The sequence below is a fragment of the Rattus norvegicus genome, chromosome 3 (genome assembly GCF_021556685.1).
Source record: "Rattus norvegicus strain SHRSP/BbbUtx chromosome 3, alternate assembly SHRSP_T2T, whole genome shotgun sequence".
NCBI classification, from domain to species: Eukaryota; Metazoa; Chordata; class Mammalia; order Rodentia; family Muridae; genus Rattus; species Rattus norvegicus.
In genome coordinates this window covers 7,924,089-7,941,996 of record NC_141536.1, presented here as the reverse complement: position 1 = coordinate 7,941,996, position 17,908 = coordinate 7,924,089, and the positions used below count along the sequence as shown (strand labels likewise).

Below are 17,908 nucleotides of genomic sequence, written 5' to 3'. Positions count from 1 at the left end.
GTATGGTGAAAGTGAAAGCTGACTGGCAGGAGCAGGTGAGGGCCTGAAGAGGGAAGCTAGAAGCTGACGGCAGAGCTGCCTGAGTCAGCCATGGATGTCAACGCCTGGGGAAGCAAGTCCCCCAGGGATTTGTAGATGCTAACCCTAGTGTTATCACAAGCTCTGGAGGTGTCCGATCACCCTGTATGAGGGATCCTGCCTAACTGCAAGACACCTGCAGAACTGATGATATCCCACGTGATGTCTGCCATGTTGGAACTCTAAAGAACAACTTCCTGAAGAAGCTTTGTCTCTCACTCCGGTTCTCCTGGGATACTGACCTCAGTACATCTGCACCTTATCTTGTAGACTTCTGTGCAGAACATTGGAAGCACCAGACCCTCTGCCTGGCCTCCACTTGGCTATGCTCTCTGCCTGGGTGATCTAACAGGAGAGAGGGTACTTAGGGGTAATTGGTCACCTGTGAGGTGGGTGTGCAGACTTTGTATTGGGTCCTCTCCAGGAGTTTCTTCTGCACCCAGTGGCTTCTCCTAGCCCCCACCCCAGTCTCTGGTTGGACTGGCTTTGTTGCCGTGGGTGGGGATTAGCTAGAAGGTGTCTGATGCTTGACTTCCTGCCCCTCAATCTTTTCTAATTGAGAGAGCAGCTAGAAGGTCTGTGGGGAGTGCATCCCCAGACTTCTGTCTTTGTTTCAGGACACCTGCCATTTCCTCAAAAACTTATGGTGAAGTTTCTTTGGCTCTTCACTGACTGTGGGGAAATAGTGGTTTTCCTTATGAGAGATAGGTTAACAGAAGGTCTACTGTTCAGTGGCTTCAACGGGCATTCTAGTGTTTGTGTCTGTGCTTTAGTATTATCTAAGTGTTTCCTAGAACAAAACCTGCTCTGTTGAAGTCATTTGTCTCAAGCTGTCAGGCTTAGCATAATCTGGGTTGGCAGTTGTCACCTGTGCTTACTTTCCTGGCACTGAAGGATTTCTGTAGAGACCTAGCAGATCAGGAGTGTGCTCTGAAGCCGTGTCCTTCCTCTCTCTCCTCTTCAGTCCTCCGTGGAGAGAAGACACATCTGTGGTTGCCCCGAAGTTCTTGGTGAAGGACTTGAAAGTGAACAGGAGACCTGGCAGGTACTCACCACAGCATCTAGAATGTGGCTGGAATTGGCTGGCAAGGAGTTGTTTAGTTTCTTTTATTGCAGATAATGGCACCAGGTGACAGACAGGCCAGGTGATTCCAGAGCCCCATTGGCTCACTTCCTGTGTCCCTCTGGAGGATATTGGGGATTGAGAGTGGAGGTGTTAGCCAGGTGGGTAGGCACAGAGTGTGTTATCCACAGGCGAGGACACAGGTGATTGTTGTTTCTGCTGCCGGCTTTTACGCCTTCCCTCGGTCCCTCATTGCCATGGTGTCTGCTGTCTTCTGCTTGCACAGGCTCTCAAGATGACTGCTTAGTATTTGCAGGGTGCTCATTATCCATTTACTGAGAACAGGCAGAGAGGGACACTGGGGACAGCAATTGCTGAGGGTTGTGGCAGAGCCAACAGCAAAAGGCAGCCACTGTCTGGGTATATCACAGCTGTGTGGTTACTTTGCTGTTAGCCAAGGCCAGCTGCCAGCTGACTCCAGAGAGTGTGCCTCTTCTTCAAGGTAGCCGCAGGCAGTACATTAGGGACCTAAGCTGCCTGTGCATTTTCAGATGGCCAAGTGGGCTGTTTTACTCAACAAGACTGGCCAGGCCATCCACCCCAAGGACTGTCACCACTGCATCTCAAGGGCCAAGCAGTGAAACAGACCCAGGCATCACAGCAAGTTCTTGTCTCTCCTGCGGCATGGTTTGCTGTCTAACGTTACATCAGGGCTTGTTAACCCCAGTATATCCTTGAGTGCTTAGGGGCACATTACTTTTCAGCTTACCAATACTAAGCCAAATGCTAAGAATGGAGAACCAGGAGGCCTCAGCCACTTTGAGGCTGGGGCATACATAGTTCCTGGTTCCCATGCTGTCCCTGGGTGACTGGAGGGTGTCAGGTGCTGAACTACACTGGAGAAAAGTGGGTTTTCTTTCTACCCAGACCCATGTGTCCCCACTTGGAGCTCTTCCAAGAAGACCTTACCTATGGCAGGAGAAGAAATACACTCAGAGAGATGGCTCTGGCTGTCTGGAAGTGGAATTGAAGACATCATTGCCCAGCATTTGTGAGGGTGAAAAAGCCACAAGCAAGCTAGAACACTCTAGGCCCTCATTTGAACCTGGAAGCTAATTCACCTGTAATCATTTTCTAGAACCAATGGTGCTTGGCTGCAGATAGAGATTTTCTCCACCTCCCATTGTGAGTGATGGGAAAGGTTGAATCTTTTCATTCAGCAATGGGATCACTTGACAAGTAACTTTGAAATAACTTGGTCTACTGTGTTTGTATTGTAATTATTTTATAGGTATTTCTAAGTCTGTAGTACTAAAATAGCTAAGCCGTGTAACAGGCCAGAAGTGTCACAACCTCTGCCCTCTAGTGGGGCCCTATTACCCCAGTATGGAAGGGACAGCCTGGCTGGTGCAAACAAGTAATTTGCACTCCTTTTTTTTTTTTTTTTTTTTTTTTGGTCTGGACAGGCAGGTAGGCACTGCTGAGTGAGGCACACACTCCAAAGCCAGCATCTTTAGAGTTCTCAATCCCATTTTTAGTAAAGTAGGTGCTGTGTCTTTTGTTTTCTGTGAAGACTGTCCATCTGCCAGCCTTGGGCTTCAGGCCATTTCGGTTTTGGCTTTCTCAAGGTACACAGGCCCATCTGGTGTTCCAAGGCCTCATCAGATGCCAGCACATAAACCTCTTTTCCAGCACACACTGTGGAGGGGCACTTATCTAAGTGTGGCTCTTCTGGTACTTTATCAGCTCACAGAAATCTGAAGTAGCAGCCAGGGCAGGTGGTACTTGTGTGAGAATGAAGCTGGACTCTCTCTCAGTGTTGGCAGGTGTCAGGTGGTAATGTGGGCTCTGAGTTAGTTCTCACACTTCTTCACCAACTTTGCTAGGCTGAAGAGAGGGGTGAGCAAAGCAGGCAGGTTTAGGACTGACCTGCCCATGCTAACGAGGCTAGATTGGCAGTTGAGGAGGCCTGGTGTTGCCCTCTGACGAGTTATTCCTGTGACTGACTACAGCAAGGGCAGAGACCCCAGGTAGGCAGGACCCTAGGTCTAGTGGATGTTAAAGGGATGGTGACTGGGAGACCAGACAAGCAGCGTCCATCCTGCTCCTGCATGAAAGAAGCCAAAGAATGGCAGAGCTGATGACGGCTGGGTAAAAGTCAGGAAAAACTGGACACTAGGAAAGGCAAGCTAACTCCTCATACAGGGTATAAAAAGTAAGAACAGCTTAGAGAATAGTGGGTCACTGGTTCCCATAGCCAGGGCCCTGGCTGGCAGTGAGGAAGTGAGAGAAAGTAATGTCTTCTAAGGTCAGCTGAGGAATTTTGTGGGCCATTTCAGGCCTGTGAGGCTCTCAGTGGACAGAACAGAGGCAAGACACTTACCCTTTAGGATCCTTTGCACGTTTTCAGCAGGCAGAGGGAGAAATGATTTGCTGTGTAGCCCAGTCTTGTCCTCAAAGCTGGAATCCTTTTGCCTCTGCTTTTTGATGCACGGTTACAGGTGTGCGCTACCTCACCCAACTGTATAGGCAGATTTGGACCAAAGTTTACCTAAAGCCAGTGAGGAGTGGCCCATGGCATTTCAGCCCAAGGTGTGACTGTGTCCTCAGCCTGGCCAGCTTCCTCCTCCAGCCGCTTTCCTCCTCAGCCACAGTGAGCCTCAGTCCTTCATCTGACACTGGATACCACTGAACAGGACTGGTGGTCATTTCTCACTAGCTCTGGCAGGGTCATGTGTGAACTTCACTCGGTACCCAGTCATGCTGATGGGATGTATTGGCACTAAGAGGACTTTGTTCTAGCTACCTCCTGTCCCTGGAGGACTTGTGCTCTGTTCCTCTATGTTCCTTGATGACATGGGTTCCCTTGGTGAGAATCTGCTTTGTGTGTTTGTTTGGCTTTTTGTTTGTTTCCTGGAACTAGCTCTGTAGGTCAGGCTGACCTTGAACCCAGACATTTGTCCACCTCTACCTCTCAAGTGCTGGGATTACAGGTGTGAACCACCACAACTGGCTGGAGAATCTGCTTTTTTACCCCAAAGATTGATTGGTTTGTTTATTTGTTTTATGTATATGAGTGCTCTGTTTTAATGCACACCAGAAGAGGTGATCTGATTCCATTACAGATGGTTGTGAGCCACCATGGCTACCATGTGGTTGCTGGGAATTGAACTCAGGACCTCTGGAAGAACAGCCAATACTCTAACTGCTGAGCCATCTCTCCAGCCCCGAGAATCTGCTTTTAATTCTTTGGAAATTAAACTTTGATGCCACAGGGAAGACTCGTGGTCAGGATTTCCATCAGTGACAAATGACCTTGTTTTCAAATCTATCTGAAAAGGGCAGGTTCCATGCACCTCCTTTGCTCCTGTCAGTGCTGCACTGATGTTCCCTTTCTACCACCAGTGTGGGCAACCCATGGCTCTCTCCTCTCTCTCTCTCAAGCCATCAGTTGCCTCATACGGGATCAGAGGGCAGGGTCCACTTGTGAAATGATTACTGTGAGCTGAGGGAAGAGAGCAGTGGTGTCTCCACTGAACCTATATGAGAGGGACAGGACATTTCAGAAGAGAAGCTAGGATAGCCGGCTGTAGATGTCATAGGGACAGGACTAGGGAAAGGCCAGGCCAGCCGAAGCCAGAGAGGCCAGAAGTAGGCACCATGGTGAGTTGGTCCCTTTGCCCCGACAATGTGGAAAGGAGGACTTACTCCTAACCTTTGTCTGTGGTGCACATACACAGTGTCTGATAGAATTTGTGCTCAGGAGGTCTAGTCCTCTGACTCTCTTGTCTGTTCATGTGCTAAGATCTGTCTCTGTGCCCTAGAGTCATCTCAGCATTAGTCATTACCCAGCCTAGGCATGCTGTCGTCCCAAGAAAGCCCACAGCTCTCACTGGCTGGTGATTGCTGTTCTGTTCACAGTCCTCCCCTTTGCCTTCATGCACCTGATGCTGTGGATGTTTTCAGTGATGTCCCCTCAGGGACAGGATGGAGACAGGAAACCACCCAGTCAAGGGAGCAGAGAGGGGGCCCAAGGCAGGAGGCCCAGGCCCAGGATGAGAGATCTGAAGGAGTGCTGTGTTACTGTGGGGACCTGTGCGGGTTGTGATCTGAAGCCATTGAGCCTGTCGAGGCCTTTTGTGAGCTGCTGCTGGCTGCATGGGTTGTACTAACTTGCTCCCAGAAGCACAGCTGAGCTAAGAGTCTCCTTCCACCCTGGTAGGGTGACTCACTGTCTGCAGCTTGCTGACTTCGCTGACTCCGCTGAGCCACGTGGTAAATGAGCACTCAGAAGCAGCAGCTTCCCCACTCACACCCTCTTGTCTCTGCCCTCGTGTCGATGTCGGCAGAGGTGCTTCTGGGGTTCCCTCTCCCTCCCTTGTTAAATGGGTACTTAGAGTGCAGTGTCCTCATCTGCACTCACAGGACACTGGGTGGGACAGTGTGGGTCAAAGGCACTCTGAGTGTTCTGTGCTCAGTAGATTACATTGCTCCAAGGTTGCTCATGTATTTAGGGACAGTGCCCTACTGTGGGTGGGGTGAGATCTGGGATCAGGCCTTGCTCTGATGGGGATCCAGGGTGCAGTTGTCATTGAGCACGCCTCCCCATCTCAGTGCCTTCAGCCGTTCAGAGGCCAAGTTGTGTCAGGGGGTCTTGTGTGTTCAGTGTCTTCTGCTTGGCTACATTCAGGGGGTTATGACAAAAATATGATCTTAGCACTCAGGAGGCTGAGGCCAGGAGCATTACAAGTTCAAAACCAGCCTGGACTACATAACCAGAACCTATCTCAGACACAAAACAAACTACAAAGCCGACTGTGGTTTGTCTTGCTGAGCACCATCTCCTGCAGGATTCCTTGGGAACCCTCTTTTCCTGTGTCTTGTGTTGGAGTGGCCTTCTGCTGCAGACTCCAGAATGCAGTCTGAGAAATACAAGGCTAGTGCACAGCACAGGACCAACCCTGGGGTGCTCTCTACCACTAAGCCCCGAGCCTACACTCAATTCTGAGTGTGCATGCTTAAGGAAAATGTCAGAAATAAAACAGGACCAGACCCACCATGCAAACCTTAGGTGCACCCATCCCAGTTCTGGGTAATTTTGGTATTTTAGGTAGCAGGAAACTGGTTCCTGCGCTTTACTCTGGAATTTTCACTGTTACATGCTTTTCTGTAAAAAGGGCTTTTCTAGAGCATGGAAGGAAAGTAGGGGGAAATACCCAATGAGTAGAGTGAATTGATTGGGTCTAAGCCAAGTCAGGGTGCAGAATGAGGTGCTGGGCCAGATATAGGGCATGCGTCTGCCCTTGAAGCACCTTGGACCTCAGAGTGCCTTCTCTGCCATCTGCCTCTAATTTGATGGGAGTATTAACTGTTCTTCCTCAATTTTGTGTCATTCGAGACTGCAGGAAGCTATGGCTGTGATTCAGAAATACTGGAGGGTTTTGTCTATGCTTTTAAAGCGGCCTTGGGACAGGGCTGGTTTTGTGTAGCTGGCAGTATTTGGTTACTACTTGTGAATTACCTATTCTTGGTTCTTACTCTTTTTTTTTTTTTCTTTTTTCTTTTTCTTTTTTTCGGAGCTGGGGACCAAACCCAGGGCCTTGCGCTTCCTAGGCAAGCGCTCTACCACTGAGCTAAATCCCCAACCCTTGGTTCTTACTCTTAATAAAAGAGGGTGGTGTGTAGGACACTGGGGTGGTTCACATAGAAGGCAGTCACTGAATTCTGGCACCTGGTATTTGTAAGTGTCCTCTGACATTGTCCCTTCCATCCTGGCTAATGCCTACATGTAGCCTCTGAGGTTTTTGAGTATCACTTGTCCTTAAAAGAATGGTTTCATGTACCTTTTCAGCTAGGTTGCTGGTGAAAACAGAATAACATTTGCCAAGCGTACCAGTAACCCATTGCATGAGCTCCTGCCAGAAATCAAGCAACTTTCAGACAGAGGGTATGCACCTAAGCAGCTTCTGTCCGTCTCTCATGCCTGCCTACCTGTATCTATTCCCCCTGCCCACAGTGTACACCTGTGAGCTATGTTCGTTGCTGGCCATGGGGAGACCACCAGGCAAGCCACTACTTCTTGGGCCTGGGCCTGGACAGAACCTCTGCAGGGCCAGGTCCCTGGCAGTGTGAATACCAGCATAATTTTAACACTTTGGAGCAAGAAGAGTGCACATCTCTTAGATTGATGCTGGTGACCAGAGGGCAAGGCAGGACACAGCCAGGCACTTAGGTCTGTATTGCCAGGAGCAGCTTCCATTGTAAAGTGTTCCTTCCCTGGGTGAGAGGTGAGAAGAGGCTGCAGCCCTGACCTAATGTGTCTTTGTTATAATAATGTGGGAGGTGCCGAGTCCTCCTCATGCTCCTGCAGAAACGCACTTCACCTTCCCCAAACATGGGTTTCTGTGTCGCCCTGAGTGTCCTGGAACTCTCTGTAGACCAGGCTAGCTTCAAATCAAGAGATCTGCCTTCCTCTCCCTCTGCATGCTAGAATTAATGGCGTGCCCAGTTACACTTCACTTCAGAGTAATCCCAGCAAAAGAACCTGGTAAAAATCTCTCCCTTGCCACTTTTATGGGCGCTCAAGGGGAAGTGTTGGATGTGTGCAGGAAGGAAGGAGATGGCCCAGTTGGGTGCCGAGTGTTGGATGTGTGCAGGAAGGAAGGAGATGGCCCAGTTGGGTGCCGAGTGGCACTAAGAGCACATGCGGTCGGGGTTGGGGATTTAGCTCAGTGGTAGAGCGCTTGCCTAGCAAGTGCAAGGCCCTGGGTTCGGTCCCCAGCTCTGGAAAAAAAAAAGAAAAAGAAAAAGAAAAAAAAGAGCACATGCGGTTACTTGCTGTGGCTGTAACAGTGTGCTGGACTGAAAAAGAGGGAGAATCATGACCATGATTTTGCATTTGAAGTTTGCGATTTGAGTTCTAGAACTGGGAAGGGATTTAGATAAATCATTTTACACAAGAGCTGATAATTACTGACACAGACACAGTGCACATGTAAGAAGTTGATTTACCTTTTTGGTGTGCGTGTGCCCATATATTTGTTGGATTCCCAATAAAAAGATTGAAGGTAAGAAAGGAGATCTAAAACTGTGCCTCTTCTGCCACAGTGACATGTGCATCCTTAGTGGGGTGGAGTTATCAGTGCAGACCACCAGCCTGACTTGGACGTAGGCCCAGCTCTGGGCCCACCAGGTCCAGCTGATTACTGACAATGCTTCAGCCCTGCACTCCCACCCAGCAGGTGTCTTACTAGGAGACTGCTACAGGGCAAGCTGCTGAGTGGCTGGAATTTCAGCCAAGATGGGTTATCCCTCCTGGTGCACAGTGGAGGACACCTAGCTTTGGCTGATAAGTTCCCCCTGCTTTCCCAGCTCAACACAGAGCTGTGAACAGCATCCAGGGAGGTGCAGGGGCTTCCCTGCGGCAGCTGGTGTGTAGATGCTGCCCAGGATGGAGTGGCTTGGTGCTGGCAATCCTGCTCAAGGTCCCGTTTCTGACTCGTAGACTGGGCTGCTGCCATCCGTGTCGCTGCTCTGGACTGTGCAGAAGAAAAGAACCAGGACGTGTGCCGCACATATGACATCCACTTCTACCCCACCTTCAGGGTGAGCCCCCAGCAACCTCGACCCCTGCTGCAGTCCTACCTTTTTCACAGGGGGCTTTTAAGGCAGGATCCATGTACCAGTAACTCCTAGGTTAGCATTTCTGGCTGGAAGTCTGAAGATTGTAGGGATTTGCATTTCCAGCACATTGCCAGTTTGTTTCTCATCTTGGGTCACAGAAAGCTCTGATCAGGGGTGGGTACTGTATGAAGCCCTGCTTACACAGAAGCCAGCTGGGTACATATCTTTGTGGGGTACCATGCTGCTGGGTCTACCGTTACTGGAAGAAGGGAGGCACTGGCAGCTCGAATTGGCTCTTCCGTACCCTGCTGCCTGGGCTGCAGTTGGCTCTGCTGACAGACTTGTACGTATTTCTTCCACTAGGGGGCAGAGGTACTACCTGAGGCACTGCTGCAGGTCCGCAGTTCAGTGTGTGCACGAATGTGCACCCACGTGCTTGCATTTGAACATCTCACGCTCACGGGCATCTCCAGGATTATGTAGCGCCTTTGACACTTTCTCTTCCTCCTCATCTTTCTTTCCTTTTCTTCCTCCTCCTTCTTGCTCTCCTCCTCCTCTTCTTCATCCTCTTCCTCCTATTCCCCATCTTATTCTTCCTCCTCTTCCTCCTTGTCCCCCCTCCTCCTCCTTCATCCTCCTCCTTCTCCTCCTCTTCCTCATCCTCCTCTCTTTTTTTCTTTTTTTTAGACAAGGTTTCTCTGCATACCCATGGCTATCCTGTAACTCACCTTATAGACTAGGCTGACCTAGAGCTCAGAGACCTGCCTGCCTCTGGCTCCTGAGTACTGGGATTAAAGGTGTGTGCCACCACGGCCTAACTTGGAGTTAATTTCTGAAGAGCCTGTGACTGCAGTTCTGCACCTCTATTCTGTTAACACTGAGCATCCTCAGGGCAGCACCCCCGCCCCCAGCACAGTTTCTCCCCACCCATCTATTGACTGAGCTTTGGTACTGGATGCTCAGTGTGGTGCCAGCCCCAGGGACCTCACAGGTCCTTGTTGCTTGTTTTCTTGCTTTCTGGCCTTGGGCTGATAGTGTCATGTGTATTTCTGTTTTCCATTAAACTGTTGTATGTAAGTAAATGCCTAGGCCTTCTTTCTTATATTTCATATGTCTCTGCCAAAATTTGCCCATGATGCTGGGTACTGCTGTGGCTCATTGGGTTTAGCTGTGCAAAAACTCTCTCATGTGATAACCCTCTCTGCTGAGTGTTGAACTATCTCCTGGCTCTTATTACATGGACTAACATTGCTGTAAGGGTCCTCTCGACCTGTGACAAGTCTCCCCGGCTGAGTCTAGGAAGAAGGCCAGAGGACCCTGTGGAGCCCTCTCACAACATGACACATCTGTCTGTCCATGGTGCAGGGCAAAGGGCCTGTGCTCCCTGTTTTCCTGGTGACAAGCACATCTGCTTTTTTTTTTTAAGATTTATTTATTTATTTATTTATTTATTTATTTATTTATTTATTTATTTATATGAGCACACTGTAGCTGTCGTCAGACACGAGGAGGGCATCAGATCCCATTAAAGATGGTTGTGAGCCACCATGTGGTTGCTGGGAATTGAACTCAGGACTTCTGGAAGAGCAGTCGGTGCTCTTAACCACTGAGCCATCTCTCCAGCCCCACATCTGCTTTTTTATTCTTGTGGGACTGCTAAGGTATCTGTCCACTTTCTTCTCGACTGCTTCTGCTTCCCTCTCAGAAATATAGGAAGTCCTGAATATCTCACTCAGTACTGGCTTCCTTTGGCCTATGTTGGGAATATTCCCTATCCTTAACTATTATTGATGTGCTTCTGATGGAGCAGCTCTGGTCAGCTCGTCCTTGGAACCTGTGCCGTCAAACTTCAAGGGACACCACCTTTGTAAGGCTCCTGCCCTAGTGCGTTGTCTTACTTCTGACCCTGTTGGGTTAGATGTGACATAATGGAACCCGGTTGGTGCTTAGCACAGCTGCAGGAATATTCGTGCCCATAGAGACGTGGAACTCGTTTTGTCCAGTCAGTGCAACGTTGGGAGGGACATGATCAGAGCTTCTGGTTGAGACAACAGTCATCTCATTTACATATTAAACATATGCACAGCTCCCTCCCCTACGTTCACTCTTATTTGTTTTGTGTTTTTTCCTTTAGTATTTTAGAGCATTTACAAAGGAGTTTACTACTGGAGAAAATTTTAAAGGTAAGAACATACAAATTCTATTTTAACCTTTTAGACTGACTCACTCAACCTGGTAAAGTGAATGTGGCCTCAGCAGATGGAGTCCGGGGCCTCCTCCTTTCAGTCAGCAGGTCTGCACTGGTGCTGCCTAACTTCTGTGAAAAAGTTAAATCCTAATAGTTTAGTTTGGGTGAGAATAAGGTTTTTTTTTTTTTAATTTTAAAAATAATTGTGTGTGTGTGTGTGCATGTGTCCACTCGCCTCTGTGTGTCTGTCCTTAGAGCGCAGGAGTGTCGGTTCCCCTTGAACTGGAGTTATGAGAGGCTGCAGACAGTCTAGAGGTCCTAGAAACTAAATCCAGACCTCGGGAATGTCCTGTCCTTCAGACATGTTCTTACCACGGAGCCAGCTCTCCTCCAAGGAATTCTTCCTTTTGTGCCTAGCTCTCCTCAGAAACTGTGGAAGTCCATTTTCTGTTACAGTCTTATGAAGCTGTCCTTTGGCTACCATGCACGTGTCTCCTTCATTCTGCTCCCTTGACTCTGCCCCTCCCAGCCCCTCTCTTCCCTGCAGGTCATGTCCCCCCTTCCTGTGGTGACAAACCTTGATTGAAAAGTATCTGGTGGGGTGTGCACATGGCAGGTGCGTGCTCACGGGTGTGTGTGAGCCTGGTCAGGTGAGAAGTGCTTCATAGGCTGTCCCTGAGGACACCTGCCATTCCTGGCATCAGGAGTAGTTTGCCTCTGTTAGCAGTGTATGTGGAGTTAGCTGGTGCACCTGGCCACCTCCCGCCACCACATGTGTAAGATTTGGCCACTTTGCCTTGTGTCCTGTAGCCTGTCGTCTGCTCTCAGCTGTGTGGTCTCCTACTGTACACATCTGTGGTGACAGATATGGCCTCTCAGTGAGCAGCAACGCACCTAGGGTTGTGTGGACAGCGCTGCTGCCTTCACTGCCCTTGGGCTCTGGGCTTGGGACAGCTGTTTAGGTACAGACACCTGGAGCCACAGCTGTGACCCAGGCTTTCTTGTGTAGGACCTGACAGGGAGCTACGGACGGTCAGGCAGACAATGATCGACTTCCTGCAGAACCACACTGAGGGCTCCCGGCCTCCTGCATGCCCACCCCTGGATCCTATTCAGTGAGTAGCTCCATTGAAAGGTGGCCTGTGGGGAGCCCTGGTTCACCCCTCTCCCCAAGTTCCTGGTGCAGATTAGGCATGGTTTCTAAAATGTCAGTATACATAGTGACTGGGGTACTGGCTTGCTGTAACAACTTGTGATCATGGATGACACTGAAGGGTTGTCTTCTTCTGACAGGTCCAGTGACATCCTTTCCTTCATGGACAGCCACAGTGGCCAGTACCATGCTGTTGTATTTGAAAGCAACGGTTCTTATGTTGGACGAGAGGTACCACGTGTCATGTGCTTTGGGGCCACAGCTGGGATGGACTATGGTGGGTGGACTATGGTTAGTGCACTGATGGCCACAACCTTGAGCCTTAAGCTGTCATTAGTTACAGAGGCCCTAAGGACCAGTCTGTGTATAGAAGAAAGAAAAACGCTGGAGTGACAGGACTTGTCTCAGGGTCCAGCCATAGCTGTGCCTTCCGTTAAGGCCATCATTTCGCACTATTACAGATCTCCTGCGTGCTGGGTTACCACACGCAGGAGTCTGCAGGGCATTGCTGCTTTTGTGAGATGTTTGTGTCATATAGGTGGTTCAGAAACCTTCAGCTTTGGCTGAGTATCAAACCAGAGACCCAGAGACCCAGTTGCTAATGCCAGGGTCCCTGGAAGACAAAAGGCCTCCTGGCCTGACCTTTGAGTTCCTCCTTCCTGCTGCTTGAATGCAGTTCTCTAAATTATCTGGGCAGTTTGGAAAGGAGACAGCGCTGCTCCAGGTAGGCCCTGGAGATGTGAGGCAGGCTGCAGAGAGATCAGGGTGGCAGCCATATGTACCTGACAGCCCTCTGGGATCTCATGGCCTTCCCTCCAAGTTTGGCAGGATTCCCAGTCAAAGGACTAAGAACAGCAGAGCCCAGAACTTATTCTTTCCCTACCTCCCCATATTACCTCTTCCAGGCCCTTTCCCTATGTCCAGAACCACTCCATGCCAGCTCTTCCAGGCCCTTTGCCCTTCATACCTACACATGGACACTTACAAGATGAAAACATGGTTTCCTCCATGATCACCCTCTCCCATAGTGCCAGCACATCGCTGAGGTCTGGTCCTCTGGGTAGGACTGTGACCAAGTGTACCATGAGAGTCAGTATCAAGAAGAACCACTGTGCCCAGGTGTGCTGGTACACGTGTCTAAATCCCAGCACTCAAGTGGCAGAGGCAGGCAGAGCTCTGTGAGCTTAAGATCAGCCTGGACTGCGTATGAGTTCCTGGCCATTGAAGGCTATCACGTGCCTCAGAAACAACAACAAAACAAACAAAATAATAGACAGCCACCATCACCACCACCACCTCTGCCACTGCTACCACCACTGCCGCCACTGCCACCGTGATCTTAGGGGACAGCCCAGGAAGTAGCTGGCTTTGTCGGCATCAAAGAGCATCAGAGAACAACAGATTCCTCTTGCCATGTGGTGAACATAGGAAGGGTTTCTTAGACACTGGAATGCCTCTGTGACTAAGACCCACTGCAGCTCCTTCAGGCTAAGCAAGCCCAGCAGGTACAAGTGACTCGGACAGGGCTGTATCTGGACAGTTCAGTACCTGTGAGGTGAAGGGCGACCTGTAAAGTGGGTGGGCCTGCACACCCCAGGATGTTTTCTGAGAAAAGCAGGGCAGTAACATGCCTCTTTGTTCTGCAGGTGATCTTAGATTTGATTCCATATGACAACATCATGGTGAGCCGAGCACTGGATACGGACAAAGCATTTCTGGGGACCCTTGGCATTTCGTCAGTTCCTTCCTGTTACTTGATTTACCCAAATGGGTCTCATGGTCTGGTTAATGTGTAAGTGCTAGTTTGTATAAAGAATAGGTCTGCGGAGACTTAAGCTTCTCTGGCATACTGGATAAAGGCTCAGAGTCCACGTGACAGACTCTAGCTGGCTAAGATGTAGTGAAGCCATCTTCCCCTGGCCATCTTCCCAAACCTGCTATGACAGTGTTCCAGGCCCCAAGATTTGGGGTGGTCGTTGTCCCTGATTGTTTCCATGAATTTCTGAGCAAACCCCAAGTACAATAGGTGTCTGTTGACCCCTCCTGTGGTACGTCTGGGCTTTTGTTTGTGTCTGTTGTGTTATCAGCAAACTCTATAGAGTGAGAAGTTAGGGTGGGCACCAGCAACAGGTCAATAAAGTGTCCTTGACTAAAGCTTCAGAAAGCAAAACAGATGTGAGAGTTAATGAAAGTTGCAGGGCTGCAGGAGAGCCTTCTTAAGATCTCAGCTACACCCCACAGCTGTATGCAGGTTAGCCTTGGTTAGAGCACAGGCAGCCTGGGTTTGATCCTGTTACCACATGCCACTAGGCATGGTGGCTCATACCAGTAATCTCAGCATTTGGAAGGTGAGGCAGGAGAATCAGAAGTTTAAGGCTATCTTTGGCTACATAGGGTCTACATGAGACCCTCTCTCAAAAAAGGAAACAGAAAATAAGAATCCAGGGCACCCAAGGTCATAGAGCTTCCTGGGATAGACCCTGAACATCTGGGAGGCTGCCATTGGGTTCTAGTGAAGGTTGTCTGTAATCTTAGCACAAGCACGTCACGTGCAACCTCTGTCACAAAGCCACGTTAATACTGTACACTACTGTACGTGTACTGCAGGTGTGGACGAGATGACTACGGCTGTAAGCCAGTGAGTCTCTGTCCCCATCTCAGGTGGGAGGGTGGCTCCTTCGCCAGTGTCCGTACAAGGGGAATGGCTAAACAGCTCTCCTCCAGGCTGCGGCCTGGAGGGGCTGCATGATCTTCATAGCCATAAAAACATCCCTCCCTTCTTCCTTTCACAGTGCAAAGCCTCTACGGTCGTTTTTCTCCTCTTATTTAAAATCCTTACCAGATGTGAGGAAAAAGTCACTTTCCTTGCCTGAAAAGCCCAACAAAGAAGAAAATTCAGAGGTTGTGATTTGGAAAGAATTTGACAGGCAAGTATGAGTAGGACTAGGAGCAGCAGGGAGGCTACCCTCTGGAGCAGCTTCCTCAGTTTACCTCCCACCTGGGGACTTCGCAGAAACAAGAGGGGCCTTGGATAGAAAGGCAGAAAGTATTTTTCCTAACTCTCCACTGTTCCTCTCAGGGCCAAGCTATACACCGCAGACCTGGAGTCGGGACTTCATTACCTGCTGAGAGTGGAGCTGGCTGCCCACAGATCCCTGGCCGGAGCCCAGTTAAAAACATTCAAGGACTTCGTGACTGTCATTGCCAAGGTGTGGGTGGTTCTGCTCAGACTATACTACTGGGTCTCATTTAGTATGGGCTGGGATCATCTGTCTGCGATGTGGGTGATTGGCCAGCCTCGACACCCTGGTATCGACTGGTATGTGCCTGTCAGGGAGGGGCAGAAGTGGCTGAGAACAAGGAACAGAGCACACTGAGCTCTGACTCCCCCACTTGGCTTGGGCAGTTCAGCAAGCTGAGCTTCTGTAGGTGAGGCATAAGGAACGGCGTGTTGCATAGATGTAGACGAAAGGTTGTGTGGATATGAAAGGTGCAGACCTGCTCCTAGGCAGCTTCAGACTGGGCTCCTAGGAGAGTTAGGTGTCCAGGAGTGGGGGAGGTCATGGCACAGCACAGCGTAGGCCCTGCCATGTCAGAGTCAGGTCGAAAGGGACTGGCCAGCATAGCCACAGTCTCCCAGAAGCCATGTGAGAGGATTAGCTCCATGCGTAAGTGCTGAGCGAGGCTGAGGGGTGACTGAAGGGAACCTGACAAAGCTGATGCAGGAAGGCCCATAGGCGTGGCAGGCGTGTGCTCCGGGACGTTCTGCCCACTAGCTGGGCTCTCAAGGGGTTGGAAGAGAAACCCTACGTTGGCAGCTTCAGATGGCTGGCCCTAAAGAGCAGGACTTCTGCTTAGCGGGTGAGAAGGGGCAGGCAGAAGTGCAGGAATAAGACAGGGCAGAACACTTGGCATCCTCAGAGGACCCAGCTGGGCTAGGACCTCCATCATGGTGATTGTGGTACAGGTTCGTGTTCTGGTACTGGCACGAGGGTGAGAAGTGTCAGGCTCAGTTTCCTACCAAGTAATCATCTCCAGCGCCCGGAGATGGGGGGAGGAGATTGCCCTGCCCTCTGCCAGTGAGCCTGAGCCGTCCTGATGCTCTGTCCAGCACTGTTCCTGCCACAAGCGCAGGCTCGCCCCTCCTTATTGTACTGTGCACAGGTGGAGCAAGGTATTTTACAGGAGGCCCTTCACTCGGCGGAAGGCCCCTTGTTAGGACCACTTTTGTCTAGCTAGTTCAGTTACAATCATTTACATTTATAGTGTAACTTCAGAAAAACAAAAGAAATCTAATTTATGTTTCAAGGAATAATGGGTCAAATATTGCAATGGAAAGTGCTAGGTAAGTTTTTAGTCCACTGTGCTGTTCAGGGTTGAGATGGCTCTGGATGGCTTTGTTCTGCAAGTGTCTAGCCAGGTGTGGTGGAGCATGCCCTGATCCCAGCACTCAATTGGCAGAGACAGACAGATCTGTGAGAATTTAAGGGCAGTCTGGTTTACATGTTGATTTCCAGGTCAGCAGGGCTACATAGAGACCCTGTCTCAAAACCAGAAAGTGTTCAGCTAAGCTAACCATAGATCTGTCTCTCTTGACACTGCTGCCTGGACTGACTCCCAGCCAGCACACTCACTCCAGGAACGCAGTTGTTGGCCTGCAGGCACTGGCCTTGTCTCCGTGAGCATGTCTCCTCACTGTTGCCCTCCTGCCTTCTTTCAGTCAGGCTTGAGGATGTGCCATATGATAGTGACAGTTCCTTAAATCACAACAAAGTTACAGCTGGAAAATTAACAAACGTGATATTTTTGTAATCAGTTCATAAAAATATATCTAAAAGCCAGGTGGTAGTTCATGCCTTTCACCCCAACTCTCTCTGTGTTCAGGGCCAACCTGGTCTACAAAGGGAGCTTCAGGATAACTAGGGCTACACAGAGAACACCCGTCTTGAAAAACCAAGACAACGAACGGACACACTATCCAGAGGCAAACAGTATACTATCCAGAGAGAAAGAACCACCAGAGTTCTCTTAGCTACGTGCTCTCCAGTGTTAGGAGTCAGCCATTACGCTGCATGTCCTCACTGCCTGTGATAGGTTCTCGTTCCTATATACCTTGTGGGGCAGCTGGTTAGAGGTAGTAAAAGAGGCTCCTAGAACTGAAGAATTGCAGAAGAGAGGATAAATATGTGGCGTGTCTTCTGGATGACTTGGGAATATACCACACCCAGCAGTCTCCCTGTCTGACATCATGAAATGGCCATCTGGTATCCCCCGAGTTCTTCAGGAAGCCCCAGTTCTAGGCTGGTCATAGGGTTGAATCCGTTTTCTTAAAGGACTGCCTGAGGCAGGGCATGTGTTGGTGTGGGACTTGCGTGCTTTGCGGACCTTGTCCCAAGGTCACAGCTCTCCGCGCTGCTTTCAGACCTTGGTAGGTAGTGGCAATCCTTTCAACATCTCAGAGGATGGGGTCCTTTCTCTTAGCTGTTCCCTGGCCGGCCACCAGTCAAGAAGCTGTTGGAGACCCTGCATGAGTGGCTGGCCAACCTCCCCCTGGACAAGATTCCATACAATGCCATCCTAGACCTAGTCAACAACAAAATGCAGGTGAGTCCCAGCCCTGGCCGTGTCTAGTGTACGTACTGCTGTCCCTTCACTTCGCGTGTGCCTTCCTGTGGCTCAGGCCTGACCTGCACCCGGAGTCTGTAGAAAGGAAGAGTAAATCTGCCCGCCATGGTGCATGCCTGCTTTGCTGCTAGTACTTGGTACCACAGCACAAGCCCCATCTCCCTGCTTGGAGAAACCA

At 50.0% G+C, this 17,908-nt stretch overlaps 1 protein-coding gene across 4 annotated transcripts in view; it reads left to right on the top strand.

The window, feature by feature from the left end:
• The window catches only part of Qsox2 (quiescin sulfhydryl oxidase 2), a 29,972-nt gene that overhangs the window by 2,026 nt on the left and 10,038 nt on the right, over nucleotides 1-17,908 (top strand). For all 4 annotated transcript variants that reach the window (XR_015683411.1, XR_015683412.1, NM_001109434.1 and 1 more), the window contains 8 exon segments: nucleotides 8,646-8,746; nucleotides 10,899-10,947; nucleotides 11,962-12,067; nucleotides 12,246-12,336; nucleotides 13,752-13,897; nucleotides 14,898-15,032; nucleotides 15,185-15,314; nucleotides 17,587-17,709. Coding sequence is in view for 2 of the 4 variants with exons in the window: in NM_001109434.1 (NP_001102904.1) it covers nucleotides 8,646-8,746; nucleotides 10,899-10,947; nucleotides 11,962-12,067; nucleotides 12,246-12,336; nucleotides 13,752-13,897; nucleotides 14,898-15,032; nucleotides 15,185-15,314; nucleotides 17,587-17,709 (881 nt within the window). In the remaining 2 variants the exon portion in view is untranslated.